This window comes from Tachysurus vachellii, chromosome 10 (genome assembly GCF_030014155.1).
Source record: "Tachysurus vachellii isolate PV-2020 chromosome 10, HZAU_Pvac_v1, whole genome shotgun sequence".
NCBI classification, from domain to species: domain Eukaryota; kingdom Metazoa; phylum Chordata; class Actinopteri; order Siluriformes; family Bagridae; genus Tachysurus; species Tachysurus vachellii.
The window spans coordinates 8,756,170-8,771,675 of record NC_083469.1 but is presented as its reverse complement, the minus strand read 5'-3'; the positions used below and the strand labels follow the sequence as shown (position 1 = coordinate 8,771,675).

The 15,506-nt window shown below is 40.5% G+C and overlaps 1 protein-coding gene across 3 annotated transcripts in view; it reads right to left on the bottom strand.

The window, feature by feature from the left end:
- Window positions 1–942: 942 nt before the first annotated feature.
- babam2 (BRISC and BRCA1 A complex member 2) overlaps window positions 943–15,506 on the bottom strand; it is a 79,282-nt gene continuing 64,718 nt past the window's right edge. For all 3 annotated transcript variants that reach the window (XM_060879210.1, XM_060879209.1, XM_060879208.1), the window contains exons 8-12: window positions 8,705–8,804; window positions 4,860–4,930; window positions 4,637–4,719; window positions 3,609–3,762; window positions 943–1,391 (exon numbers count right to left, since the gene is read on the bottom strand). In XM_060879210.1, the coding sequence (XP_060735193.1) occupies window positions 1,328–1,391; window positions 3,609–3,762; window positions 4,637–4,719; window positions 4,860–4,930; window positions 8,705–8,804 (472 nt within the window). In that variant the 3' untranslated portion in view covers window positions 943–1,327. The remainder of the gene's footprint in view (window positions 1,392–3,608; window positions 3,763–4,636; window positions 4,720–4,859; window positions 4,931–8,704; window positions 8,805–15,506) is intronic.

Sequence of the window (15,506 nt, the reverse complement as noted above, 5' to 3'; positions counted from 1 at the left end):
TGGGTGTGCAAATTTATGTAACCAGGTTATTAAAGCTTTTCTATTTTTCCTACCGTATTCTTCCCTAAAACAATTCTGAACGTTTTTCCCCATTTTATACGTTGTAATTTCACACTGGGGCTTGAAGATTTTCGTATGTGATTTATCTCGGTTCCATTATCTTGGTTACTGTGTGTTCTATTTTAAAGCTCAGCCCAAAGTCCCTATAAACATGTCAAAGCTACAGCTAGAGAAAGAGCTTTCTGAATTGACAGCTAACATGATTGACAGGTAAATTGACAGCCTCTATTCCTGATTGGCTAGATGTTGGTGCTTCACCTCTTTGACATAGGACAGAGATTGATGTTTTCCTCTAGACACAATAATCTGCTGTTCCTTTGTGCTAAATATTACAAAAAATTGCAAAAAATAATCCTTCAAATCTAGCAGCAATGGATCTTGAACTCACAACAGTCAGTGAGTCAGAGAAACCTGTAGCTCCTGCAGCCCTCGAAGCGAAAGAACCGAGAAGCTCAACCTAATTACTCAACATTACCTGTTCCACTGTGAAAGGAAGAAAGAAACGAGAATGCCGTGAAAGCCACACTGGTCTGGAAACGCCATGGTCTCATTCACGCTGCTGATATTGGCTCTTTTGTGTGAACTGCACTGGAGATGATGGTGGGTTGATGAGTTAGTGGCTAAAGCACTCGCCACCTCATTATAGAAAATTGCTGCTGTAATTTGGGATTTAGGAACATGGAGCTGTTGCAAGCTAACATGGCTCATAATGATAAAAAAAGAAAAAAGAGGAGGGTTTGAGACTAAGATGGCTGAATTCACAGCTGTATCGTAATTCTAAATAAAACTTTGCACTCATTTTATTTTATTTTATTTATTTATTTATTTATTTATTTATTTATTTATTTATTTATTAAAAGAAACAGAAATCAAGAATTTATTAATTTATTCTGTCTTTCTTAAGGGAAAATGCATGGGAAAAAAACAAAGTAAAAAAAAAAAAAAGAACATATAACAAAAACAACATTATTGGGACATATGGTAGAATATTGACACTTTTTTTCTTAAGAGTTCACCCAATCGAACGTATTTACTAAACCGCTCCGTTCAGACGTTCTCCAGGTTCTCCAGTGCAGAACAGTAAATATTTTTATAGTCAGTTCATGGTGGTATCTTCATCGTGTGTGTTTCTGGGTAAAGATGTGCGGATGTAAAGGACGTGTAGTAGGTTGTGTTATGCGAATTCAAGGCCATCTCTTCAGCTCAGATATTGGTTTGGATTTCTCTTCAGACCGTCAGCGATTCCCACCTCGCTCTTTTCCTACATTTACAGCTTTCCGTTGGCAAACGCTCCCTCCTGAAACTGAGGGATAAAGCTCTTGAAGTACGCCCTAGAGGAAGAGGGGGCAAGAGGGAGGTGTGTGTACACACACACACACACACACACACACACAAACACACACACACACACAAATAGAAACAGAGAGTGAAAGATAAAAAAGAGAAACTCAATTGGACCATGTTGAATACAAGTACATATACACATAAGTTACATAAAAAAAAAAAACCCTTCATTTAATATACTTCCTTTTAACAATCCTAATTTTATTCTACAACCATCTTTCTATTGTAGATAAACCACAAACAATAGTCAGGTTTTTAAAAAATATATGATAAAATATATTTTTAAATCTGATTGGTCAGATTGTACTCCGTCCAGGGTGAATCCTGCCTTGATGCCCGATGACGCCTAAGATAGGCACAGGCTCCCCGTGACCCGAGGTAGTTCGGATAAGCGGTAGAAGATGAATGAATGAATGAATGAATGAATGGTCAGATTGTGTTGATGGTTTCTAGAATTTTCTAGATCAGTGTTCCTGAAGTAGTTCTGGCTGTAAAGGAAATCGGTGATTTATATACATTTGCTCGTTCCGATATATAATCTTTTGAATAGCTACAGTTGATTCTTGTATTTGACGCTTAACATAATCGGAGCTAAATAATAAATGGATTAAAAATGTCACTATTTACCATTTTTGGAAGGAGTCTCCAATGTCAGCGGTTAGAACCACTCAGGAAAAACAGCACTTTTTCCTCACTAACAAGTCGACTAATCATTTTGAGAAAATATTAAAAAGATACGAAGGACCGACTATTTACAGCTGCTGTAATGCGACGTTCGGACATAACTGTAAACGGATAAAAAGTACCATGTGCGCTTTCTAACTAATAAATCGTTGTGGTTTAACAGGATTAAAAGACTTTATGCTGTTATTAGAATATAAGTAACTTTAAGGTGGTGCCAGTTTATGTGAGTCTGCATCACACCACCCCACAGCTGATAATGTTGCTAAACCACCACTACTGCTTATGTAACACAAGCTATTTTGCTACACCTTCACAACACTATGCTACATAATATGAACATTGTGGCGACAAAGCTGCAGCGATGGTAAGAGAAGTGACATAGCTGAGAAATGATTATGCAAACATGGAGCTCGTGGCAGCGACTAGCGCTGAGAGTGAAGACATTACGTGATCCATCGCACAGAGCACAAACTGCTTCACCGTCCTCTCGTACGAAGCGGTTCACCGATAAAAGTTGTTACTATGGCAACCAGCAGTAGGAACGCCTACTGGTTACGTTGTAGTACAGCAACCAGACACTTCCAGAGATAGCTGCTAGTTCCTCGGGAGCTTTCGGTTGCTTAATTCCACTCAACTATAAACTGTTGTAGAAAGGACATTATTTATATTTACTTTGTTTCCTTTCCAGTGTCACCCAAATGATGATGAGGTTCTCTCAAAGTCTGGTTCCTTTCAAAGTTCCTTCCTCATATCATCTCAGGGAGTTTTTCCTCACCGCCGTCAACTCAGGCTCGCTCATCAGGGATAGACGTTAGAGATAAATAGTAACATAACTTTCTTTTTAAATTTTATATGTTTTATTCTGTTTCTATACTTATGTGAAGCTCGATCAGTGATTTAACACATTACATGCTGACTTATTGTGTATTCTGTATATTTACTTTTAGAGTTTGTGTAACCTTTGATACGGTGTATGGAAGAGAGACCTAAACGTTGCATGCTAGAGGTCGCTTGAGGACCCGTGCACTAATGATGAGAGTATGCCACAGAGTAAGATAAGATATGGACTTTCTATTGTGGAAACCAGAAAACAAACATTACAAATGTATTATCATCAGTATTTATCGCTTTACTTAGAAGTAAGGTGTGGCTCTGCATACAGGCCAAAGGTGAGAGTAAAACCCTTGTTATACCACACATGCTTGTGGTATTCATAAACTCCTGATGTGACAAGAAGCAGCAAAGAGACATGAAAAGAGATAACTCGATTAGCATATCTCCAGGAGTGGTGTAAGAGTCTGCATTCCAGATTCATCTGATATTTTTCCACAGAATGCATCATCACATTTCTTGGCCTGACATGAAAGACTTCTTAAGCAGAATAACAGAATCAGAACTTGATCCCAAACAGCAAAAGACAACATTCTGGCAAACAGAAGCTTGGTGATTGTGTTGTTAATGAAAACCTATATAACAGAGAAGGTGTGTAGAATCAGGACGTGTAATCCTGGCAGACTTACTTAGCTCTCTTGGCCATCTCGTTGCCGTCCCAGCGGGGGCTGTACGGGTACGACTTCTGCACCTGCGAGTAGAGCTGCCCGCTGCTGCTGAAGTGGTAGATAGACTGGAAAGTCAGAGTAGGCTGGTCTCGTGGGAAATACAGAGGCAGGTCCACTATTGCGGGAACACAGAAGGAGAGATCATCACAGATTCACACGATGAACCACACCAGGTCTGGAGACAAATTGGTGATTCTGCATTTCCAGTGGGACCCATTGTGTATTTACTAAAGGAGATATCTTCTATATGTCAAACTCGATAATCACAGGATCATCACTAAAGACAGAAAACAGCCATTTTTGGAGGGAAAAAATAAGTTTTGTTCTAGTGTACCATATAGTGCAGCAATATAAAATAATATTATCTAAAAAAATAATTTTAAAAATCCAATGGAATATCTGTTCTTTATAATATATAATATAATATCTGTTTATATTCTCTCGAGCTATCATTCGAGATTGCAATAGGTGTCAGGAAGGAATGAGGTCAAGAGCTGAACTTCCACAGAAAAAGGGAGCTCGACTGACAACCACAGTCTGTTTCCTGTAGCTCCACATGCATAAACACATGATTATCTCATTTACTCATCACTCCAAGCTTCATACAGCTTTACAGTGCGGTGACTATATCGTTCTCAAAAAAAAAAAAAAAAAATAGGCTCACTTTGAGAGCCAACCAATCTGCAGCCTTCAAAAATCTGAGGGTGTACACAAATGGTTAGAAAAACATCCATGGATGACGAAGCATCTGAGGTTGAGGAGAAGTAATTTATTCCTCTTCAGATAAAACCGAATGCAGAGTACCGAGGACCTTGAAGCTCCTCTTTTGTTGCTGCTGTTACTGATAGTGTTTACAACTAACACTAGCAATCACTAGCATCGTGTGGGGAAAGTGTTGCTGCTATCACAGAGAAATCCTTCTAATTTCATTAGGTACTCGAAAGGCACTTCTATACAAGTACTTTGTGGATTGTGTGTCTGTCGCTCACCGTGTACCAGAAAACAGAAGTCTTTCCACATGAGCAGAAGTGTGAGCTTGGTGAAGCCCACAGCGTCGTACTCAACAACCCCCCTGTGCAGGAACAACAGGCAGAGACAAGCTATTTACCCCCAGCAGCAAAATAACATTCATCAAAGTCTGCAAAATCCACCAAGCATCAAATTACAATATAATACTCAAGACAGGAATGAGGGAAGGAAGGAAGAACTCACATGCCGAAGTGACTAAGAAACGCAGCAATGTATTCTCTCCTCTTGTGATAGCCCTGGATTACATACTGCACCTGAGATCAAGGGGGAGAGAAAAAAGTAATGAGCGAAGCAGGACATGGATGACATGTACATGCGGAGTGAGCGTTCTCCTCGAGAGTGGTGTAGGTGTTCAATACAGCACGGCTTGCTAACGAACAGGTTCACAGCTTGGGTTTGTGATACTTAAGTGACATGGTGCAGACAGAACCTCAAATAATCAATGCTAATCCATTTCCTGTAAATCATCCTGTCTGACACCGTATAAGAAATTTCTAAGACTTAACTCAGCACAAATTCCTCTTACTTTAAGACAGAGTCCTTTTATTCTGTAGCTTTACTTGTTGCGAAATGATAACTGTTTACCCGGTTGTATAAATCAGGGTTATCATATGGCGGAGCGTGATCCGGATATTGATCCTGCACAGTATTTCATCTGAGCACTTTCAGCGCCTTCGGTTTTTAAAGCGTGAATCAGTTCGACTTCTGCAGATCCCCTGGTGTGGCCAATTACACACGTTTAAGTTAATTATTTCCCCAAACGCAGCTCATAGAGGAACAAACTTGTTTTCAAAGACATATTGATGTTTTTTTTAGTTTCATCTCTGGTTTGAACATGGAACATAAGCATTTATTTTTTTGACAACAAAAACCATGTTCAAGTATGACTGGAGAAAACAGTATGTACAGATAAAAGGTGGGAAAAATGAATCATGTGTGAGAAACCACATGACAACTTAAGACTGATGACTGAAAAGTTTATTTATAGCCATGAAATAAATGTAAAAGGTTAAGCAATAAGAGGTAACTGTTGCTATTCGGTCTTGTTCGTCGCTTATCTGGACCTTTGGAGAAAAGGCTTAAATGTAGGTTACAGATTTGAGTTGATTTGAGTTGGTGTAAATGTTATTTATCTGTGTTTGAAATGACGGATATTACAAGCGTTACCCACGGCATTGGACCACAGAGGTACAGAAGTGGTACCTCACCTGTGATAAGGTATATTCTTACCACTCGAGCTATGTAAAATAATTTAAACCTGTGTGGAGGATGCAAACACGGATTTATTCAGGCTGTGTGTGTACTATGTACTGTGAGTGTCTAATTTGTATAACATGACATGGATGGATAATTCTGTAGCTTGATTGGAAGCTATCTAATTTTTACAGGAAACAAACTGCATCTCTGAGACGCAAAGATTTTAGAAGACAATCCTGTATGACGCTAATCAAATAGCCAGTAAAGTAATTTCACCACAGTCAGTTCAGCTAATGAGTTTCCTCTATAATATACTGACTGACACACGCTGTAGAAAGCAGAATTGAGGGCACACGGCCTGCTAAGGCACCGTGACGATAACTCGCTTTCACGTATTATGACACACCATTAGCGCTTGGAACACATTAGCACTTTTTCCACATTAACACATTCGAGTACTTTGTGAGATATTCAGACTAGAGAGATGACACCTTTTGCACTTTTTGGGTCCTGCATGTGTTGCACTTCATGACTCAGCTAGTCCTAATTGTTTCTGCAAAGCATCCATTTCTGAGAGCGCTAATGTGAGACACACACACACACACACACACACACACACACACACACACACACACACACACACACACACACACACACACACACAAAGATACATACAGACACAAATACAGAGATACATACAGATACAGACACATACATACTCACACCCAGAGATACATACGGGTACAGACACACACACACACACACACACACTCTTTCTTTCTTTCTTTCTTTCTTTCTTTCTTTCTCTCTCTCTCTTACTTGGCACACACAGGTACACACACAGGTACACCCACAGGTACACCCACAGGTACACACACAGGTACACACACAGGTACACACACACATTAATTCATTCATTCATTCTTTCTTTCTTTCTTTCTTTCTTTCTTTCTCTCTCTTACTTAGCACACACACAGGTACACACACACACACGCGCGCACACGCACACACAGACACACAGACACACACACACACACACACACACACACACACACACACACACACACACACACACACACACACACACAAAGCTCCCTCTTGGCTGAATATCTGCTCAGTTGCAGAGTTAATCAGAGCAGGAACTGTGGATCGCTGCGTTCCACACCCCTGCCTGGGGGTCAGGCCCAGCCCTGAAATTGGCAGGTGAACGAGGGTGGGTTGGTGAGTCATCCCTAAACTATCTCGTCGTTAGACATGCTACATTGCATAAGCGGACTTCCTCTGTGCATGTGTGTGTGTATAAGTGTGTGCATATTTTGTGAGGGCAGTAAGTACATGCACTTCATTGCTCTGATGAAAGACTAAATTCTGTTGTCAGCAATTTTATAGTAGCTGTCTTTGTATTAAAGGAGCACTGTGAATATAGAGTATAGAGAACTTCTGTGACGCAAATTCAATCTGTAAAAGACACGCTGAGGAAACTATCCTCTTCTTTTTATTTAATCTTACTTTATCTGTTAATCTTACTTTATCTGTTATCATGACATTTGCGTCTTAAGGAAAAGGTGCATCATTGATTAGATTTGTTCCGGTTGGGGGTGGGGCTATGTTCCCTTTTATGGTTGGTCAAATGTAAAAACTGACTGACAATAATATTAAGCAGTATTATTTTTTATTATTTATCTCAGGAATACAAACACTTTTAAACATGACTGTTTATTGAATAACTTTTACATTAAGCGACTTGGCTAGTTTCTAATTAATGTCCTTGATCTTTATAGGTCAGAAAACGTTAATTAGATTCAAATCTAGTTGTTGAACATTCTTATTACATTATCCGTATCCCCCTGGGATTAAGATGACAAAGACATAACCAGTCAGTCACTGTACTGTTTACACATGGACAATGTCGCAGTGTAGCTGAACAAGCTTGGAGGAGAGCACTAATTGCCTTTTTCTTCAATCAAGAGCAATAAAGATTCAAACCCAGCCAGAAAGCAGCCCAATTACTCCTACTTGGACTGTCACACATGTTCGTTCAACATCGTCAGGATTTGAAGCCACAGATGCCGGCCCTGTCAAGTGCCCGTAGTTTGAGCCTTAGTAATTATTCAGCCTTGTCACATCTGTACCAGTTCCTCCCAGACTTGTCCCACGACCCTAGTTAAGGTGAGTGGAGCCTGTGGATTTGGCAAACACTAACTGGAACAAGGGAAAGGCCTGATTATGCATGCTGTCACGGAAGTGTGTGCGCTCCTCTTCAGGTGAAGAGAAGAGCAGGGAGAACAGAGGTCTGACCTACGGCCACTGACATAACACAGCTTCTCCACTCCATCTCCACCTGTCAGCTCCGATCTCCTTCTGAGCCTGAACCAGGTTGATGGAGACCAATCAGTGGAGACCTACGCACGCTCCATGCGCTCAGTCATGCACGCATTCAAAGCGAATATTGAAGTGATTTTATTAATCAATTAATTTTTTTGGATTATAGTGAACTGACACAAGGAACTGAACCGGAAGTGTTATTGGAAATTATTACTTTACTTACGGTCAGACGTTAAAGATTTTGGATGATCTGTTTAAGGTAAGTATTGATTCAAAACATAATAATAATAATAATAATAATAATAATAATAATAATACTTTATACACATAATTTTTAATGATTATTTTACTACACTTGGCTTATGTAAGTTCATACCCCACAGCACACACATACCATAATAATCCCATGTGGTGGGTGGGGTGAGAGTTCCTTGGTATAAGCTCAAGGCTCCGTGATGCCCCGTGTAGGATAAGTGCTACAGAATTTGAATGGATGGAAAGTTTACCTTATTTGTGAGTAACTGGCACACTTGAGGCACATAGTCGATGAGACAGCCTCCACTTGGAAAGGCTGGAATATGCAGGGCTGAGGGTCCCCCAAGGGCGCTGTAAAAGACACAATCAGTAGAAAATTATTTCTACTTTACTATTGAAATGATTCAGAAATGAGGCAAAGCACCCGAGACATTCATTCATTCATTCATCTTCTACCGCTTATCCGAACTACCTCGGGTCACGGGGAGCCTGTGCCTATCTCAGGCGTCATCGGGCATCAAGGCAGGATACACCCTGGATGGAGTGCCAACCCATCGCAGGGCACACACACACACTCTCATTCACTCACGCAATCACACACTACGGACAATTTTCCAGAGATGCCAATCAACCTACCATGCATGTCTTTGGACCGGGGGAGGAAACCGGAGTACCCGGAGTACCCGGGGGAAACCCCCGAGGCACGGGGAGAACATGCAAACTCCACACACACAAGGTGGAGGCGGGAACCGAACCCCGACCCTGGAGGTGTGAGGCGAACGTGCTAACCACTAAGCCACCGTGCCCCCCCACCCGAGACATATTCCACACAATTTCAGTCGCTCATTGAATTCTACAGTGACGTTTATTGGGATATTAGAAATGCTACATTATATACGTAGGTACTGAATGTAGCGGTTTAGCATGACGTATGTCTACTTTATAACATTACACTTCAGAATTTGAAGATTAGATTGATCAAATTGGTGTTAGTTAGGTTAGTATCCCTAACATAAAAAGTTTATGTGTTCAGTGTAAACAAATTGTGACATAGTTTCCCCTCTGAATACGATACCGCAGCAGACGTGTCGTCTTATCGCATGTCGTTATTCTCATAACTTTGCAAGCGATACAGAGATTACAGAGAAAATGCCAGTATGCAATCAGTAGCAGGATCTGATACTTTGCTATTATTATTTGATATTAGCTTTGCTATTGAAATATAAGATCTGTGATGGAATGTTGTCCCGTCCAAATTGTATTCCCACCTCGCTCACACTGGCAAAATGGCGCATGAAAGCATGTTTGTGCAGCTAATTCTGACTGCAGTGCATGCGTGGAGGCAGTACAGGTCAATCGATTTCTCTCTAAGAAAGTTGGTTGGTTAACCTGCAAGCAACATCCCACAAACTGCACATCCGGTCATGCAGAGATTCTCATGAGAAATTTATCCTACTTATACTTCAGTGGTTTGTACAACATTCCTGTACTTGTCTTTGTTTGATTAACGAGGAGCTACATCAGCGGGATGACTAAAGCTGTAGGGTCGCTCTGTGCTGCTCAGACAAAGTTCGCTCACGTGGCACATATGTTGACATGTGGCAGACGACACTTGCCCTTGCTGTGTCCCTTGTGTCTGCGCTGTTAGTGCTCAAGGACGCTGTATGTTTAGCATTTGCCCATAGGCTGTTGATTAACTGTGACATTTACAGGGAACAGGACGCTGATATTTAAAAATCTCCACAGCATGCCTCTAATATTTCCATTACAACATGTAGAGCACTGGCCAATGAGAGTCCTGTAGATTTGTGTTAAGTAACATAATTTATAATATTCGACGTCTTTAATACGTCTCCATAGCTCGGCTCATGATATTTTGCCCTCCGGTACATTTCAGCTCCCACCCTAATCAAACACACCCATTAAACAAAATTAAAGTGTTTAAATGCACTTGAGCCTCTTCGGCAGGTGTGGTCGATTAAGGTAGGAGTTAAACGCAATAGCAGGGTTGGGCAAGAAGGCAGGTTTAACACTACCCTTGTTAATACAGTGTGATTATAAGGATTATAACACACAGCAGAGTAAGAGCACAGTCCAACTTTAGCAAGGACTTATTGTAGTGGTTACTGTATCCCTGCATATTTTTGTCATTCTTGGAAAAACACTGCTTGACATTCTTCTGAAATGAAATGAGCTCATTAGTGACATCAGATGTGTTGCAAAGGGTTTGGCCTGAATACTGTAATGACTTATATTACATTACAGTGCTGTTGTTGATGCGCGATTCTGATTGGTCAGAATTTCCTTCATAAGTTCATTGAGTTTCTACAGCGAACTTTATATTAATGAGCTTGTTCTAGTAGGTTACAGTTTCCGATCCTTACGTCGGTCACTAATACGTTTTGCGTGGTCACTAATAGGAGAATCTTCAAATAGACTGATTAATGGTTGATATTTTCTTTTCAGGAGAGTTTTTTTTTTCTTTCTACAGTGTCGGTACTTTATAACAGTCAACGGTAACTTTAGGTTTTCTGACACGGAAATGTCTTCAGAACGAAGGACGCAGTAGTTTATCTGTTATGTAACTGTGTTTTTCTCTCTCTCTCTAACTTTAAGAGAGAGAACCTGGCACAAATGTCTAAGGAACAACTATCTACGGTTATTACGTGACAACAAGAACTAACTTGTTTTACAGTCATTTCGCTTTACAGACACATACAAAAATACAGACAAATGTAAAGCACGACATGATCTTGTTAAATAAATAAACAGTTAAAACGCTGACATGTCTAATCCTGCTTTGTATTAATTTGTATGGCTGAAATTCTCCAATCGACTCATCTACTGGTTACGATGATAACATACCGCTTTATTCCTTACTTTTACTGGACTTCATAAGTAGCTCAAAAGCTAACAATTGCACTTGAATATATAGTGTACAATCATCGAAAGGAAATGTTTTAGAATCACAATATCCAGTGAAAGAGGGAGACGGGGTCCATTTTCAGTCTTTTTCCTCTTAAGGCTTTTCCTAATACTGTCTCAGAGAGTTTATTTCTCGCCACTCTTCCCTCTGGCTTGATTGTTACTGATAAATGTACATTTTTAAAAAACTCTACACAAATGAAATTGAATTGGACTGATAATATTTTCCGTTCATTGCTACATTTCTTCCGTTCAGTTTATGTTTATATAAAGTAAAAAGTCGAAAAACGAGTGGAATGAAAAGAATCCAGGAAAGGACGTGACCCGAGCGACTCCTACTTCCTGCACAGTGCAGAAATTTATCATGAACCGATGCAGGAGGACACCAGGGTTCATGCAAAGTGTGATTCAAGCTTGGCTAATTTAGAAAGAAAAAAAAAAGGGGGGAGGATTTCATTAGCAAGTAATATGTAGAAAAATGGTTTCTTCCCTATTCATTTGGATGCCTCTTTTGGTAATATGCATAAACCACAGCGGAGAATTATTATTTTTTTTTTACATTCATAAAGAACAAATAAGGTAAGATTAACATTTGCAAATGAAAATGCATCACCCTCCCACATAGGAAGAATGAGCTCTTCACCTTTAAGTGTCGCTAATACCTTGGTGCAGCTTTTCCAAGTGCTGTCATTAGGGCTTAGATCAAGAATGTGTTTCACAGATAAAACAACCAGCCATCAGTGAAACAACCTAAAGCAGATGGAGAGCAATTACACACATGCAAATGTCACTCGTGTCTATCAACCCTATAAAGTGCTTACCGCACAGACACGCTATTCATGAAATAAAAGAGGAAATGGGAAATTATCGGGAACGTCGCTCACTGCCTAGCGTTATTCAACTGTCAAAGTATAGGCTTCTAGCTTGCTGAATGCTTGTCTATCATAACTCCTTTGGCCTTCATAATCATGTCAGGAGGAGATGAATGGAAGAGACGAGAGAAGAGACTAAGCTGGACAAAGTGGGGTGGGGTGGGTGGGAGGGGGGGACTGGAATAACAAAGAACTGTGTAACACCGACAAAGGAGCTCGGATCTCCATGGAGACATGTTGCGATGCTTTTCTGACATCTTCATGAGGACGTAAGCGCGCTCGACTACGTAGCGTCGGATCCACAATCGTGTTTGAGAAACCTATGAAAGTAGAAGCCTAGCAATGTAGAGTGGTGAATTAAATACATTCTAAACTTCATTATCACAACATGCTCCTATTCAACACTACTGAATATTTTAAATTCCTCTATCCGGTGACACATAAAAGTTGACGGGTTCCTTTTTGAGCCTAGGTTTCTTCCTCATGTCTTTTTTAGTCGATTAGTATGAGGAAAAATGTGGCCTCGGCGACCTTCGAAGAGAAGGTTGCCAACCCCATGAGGACTTTGAGGAGAACAACCTCAATCCATCCACAAAATGAAATTTTACATATGCTGGATCTAAATCACTGAGCATTTGGAGTTGAATCCATAATGAACTCCGAAGGTGAGCTAATTTAAGAGTTGCTCAGGAGCTCCAGTTACACAACTACAGTTGACCGTGTATGACTGTAGAAAGGATATTTAATAATCACACTCTCCAGTGTTTATAATAGTTTATATCCAAACTTTCTGGTGTCACCCAAATGAGGAAGGGTTCGTTTTCTTCATCATACCATCTAAGGGTTTGTTTTAAAATTAAAATCAAATAAATTTACATAAACCATTTATGTTCTGGGGGCACGGTGGCTTAGTGGTTAGCACGTTCGCCTCACAACTCCAGGGTTGGGGGTTCGATTCCCGCCTCCGCCTTGTGTGTGTGGAGTTTGCATGTTCTCCCCGTGCCTCGGGGGTTTCCTCCGGGGTACTCCGGTTTCCTCCCCCGGTCCAAAGACATGCATGGTAGGTTGATTGGCATCTCTGGAAAATTGTCCATAGTGTGTGATTGCGTGAGTGAATGAGAGTGTGTGTGCCCTGCGATGGGTTGGCACTCCGTCCAGGGTGTATCCTGCCTTGATGCCCGATGACGACTGAGATAGGCACAGGCTCCCCGTGACCCGAGGTAGTTCGGATAAGCGGTAGAAAATGAGTGAATGAATTTATGTTCTGTAAGGCAGCTTTGAGACAATGTCAATTATCAAAAGTGCTTTAGAAATAAAATTGAAATTGCCTTGACTGTTGTTGGGTAGCATTTTAGAAACTGTTGATCGTTGAAGTTTGGCTAGTTTATTATTTGCATATTGGTACGAAAAACATGTTAGGATGAGAGAGGTCAAAGGTGAATGCCCAGATTTGGTTTGAGGTGACAGGAAGGTTACGGCACCTTAAATAATCACTCTTTACGACCACGGTATGCTGAAAAGCATCTCAGAATGCACAACTTATCAAATCGTCCGAAGAACGAGCTACAAGAACAGGAATCTGAGGCTACAACAGGCATCGAGTCAGCGAAACTGGAGCGTTGAACTGTTTTCTTGTAAGAGTGGTTCCGTAATTCTGCTTTGTGACAGTCTATTGTCAAAACCGCAAAAGCAAAAGTTTGTCTACAAACATAACTATAAAAATGCAAAAATCAAAATAAATATAAATAAATAAATAAAAAACTCTTTTTTTTCCCCCCACAGGGATGAAGGCAGAAACAGTGCCCACACTTCTCTTTTATATAACAGAGCATGTCCGGGTGCTCGACTGTGAAGCAGACCCGGTGCACAACGAGACAAACACAACAAACGTGCACATAAAATGGCACAAAACGCAAAAGATAATCCTCTCGAATCAGCCTGTGTCTCCTGAAGAAATACAAAGAGCGCAACAGACATCTGCAAATATCGTCGTCTCTTTATCAGCCCATAAGTGTGTAGGAGTCAGTCTCTCAATGTGTCAGCATCACAGTTCGAACAGAGAGATGCGGAGTCCACCATGAAACAGCGAGAGCCTCACTCTAATAATAACAGAGCCGAGCGTGTGGGCGTGCAGAACAGCGATCGCTGCGGCACTGCTGATGTTTGAAGTGTGAAAGGTTCGGCGGGTAAATGCGGATGTGTGCGGCTCAGGTTTGCGAGGCCTTCTGAGAGATGCGGAGAACAAGTCGGAAAAAGATACAGAAAGCCGAAAGAGACTCGCAGAGAAAGAGCGGGATTCCTATGCGGTTTGTGTGTTCACCTCACTTAAGGTGGCTGATGGAGACCTTTCTCTTGGCTTTTTCTCTTTCAAGTCCCACTCACTTTCTTTGTCTTTCTTTGTGCCTGATCCAGAGGGGTTGGCTGGCTCTCTAACTGCGGGCGATGTGTTCAGCATCAGCCTTCAGGGCAGCTCTGAGATGGAGCATGAAGTTCTTTAGATGTGCCGAGATTTTTTTCTTTTTTTTAAGGCATAAAAACAGGGACAGCTCGTCTTGGCTGGGGCTACACAAGCCGCACATCAACAGGGAATTAAACCCAACAGTGCCGACGGCAATCCTGCTCCTCTCCCCGCCTTCTTTTCCTGTTCAGAAGAGACATCCTGTGCAAATGGAACTCAAACTCAGCTATTAAAAAAATATAAATAAAAAAGCACCAGAGCTGAGTTTTGCTTGCAGTGTGAGGCGTCAGTACTGAAATGATACGAGAGTTACGTATGTGGGGTGGAGTTTGAGGAAAACAGAGGCTTGTCTCAGTTCCAGGTGACTCTAACCTTAGACTTAAGCCTGTTTTACTTGGGCCTATAAATCCTTGGCCACTGTGAGAGATTTTGATGTATATCTAATAAATCATGTGGAAAGTAATGTTTTGGCTGTAAATATACCTCAAAACATATGTAATGCCATTCAAAACCAAATAATCTATTCCACGGTTTCATCCCTTTAAAGTCCAGAAAGGTTTTCATGCTCATTTATTTATTTATTTTTTAAAAAAATTTTTATTTCTTAATTTTTTTATTTTTGTTTCTTAATTTCTTCTTTTTTTTTTAAATGCAATTATTAAAATTTTTTTTTTACTTTCTAACATTTTTTACTGTACATTTTAAATTATATTAATTATTATTCAAATTCATTATCCAAATCTTTGACTTTTTCACTCTTTCACTGACTCACTCACTCAATCACTTAGAGGACATTCG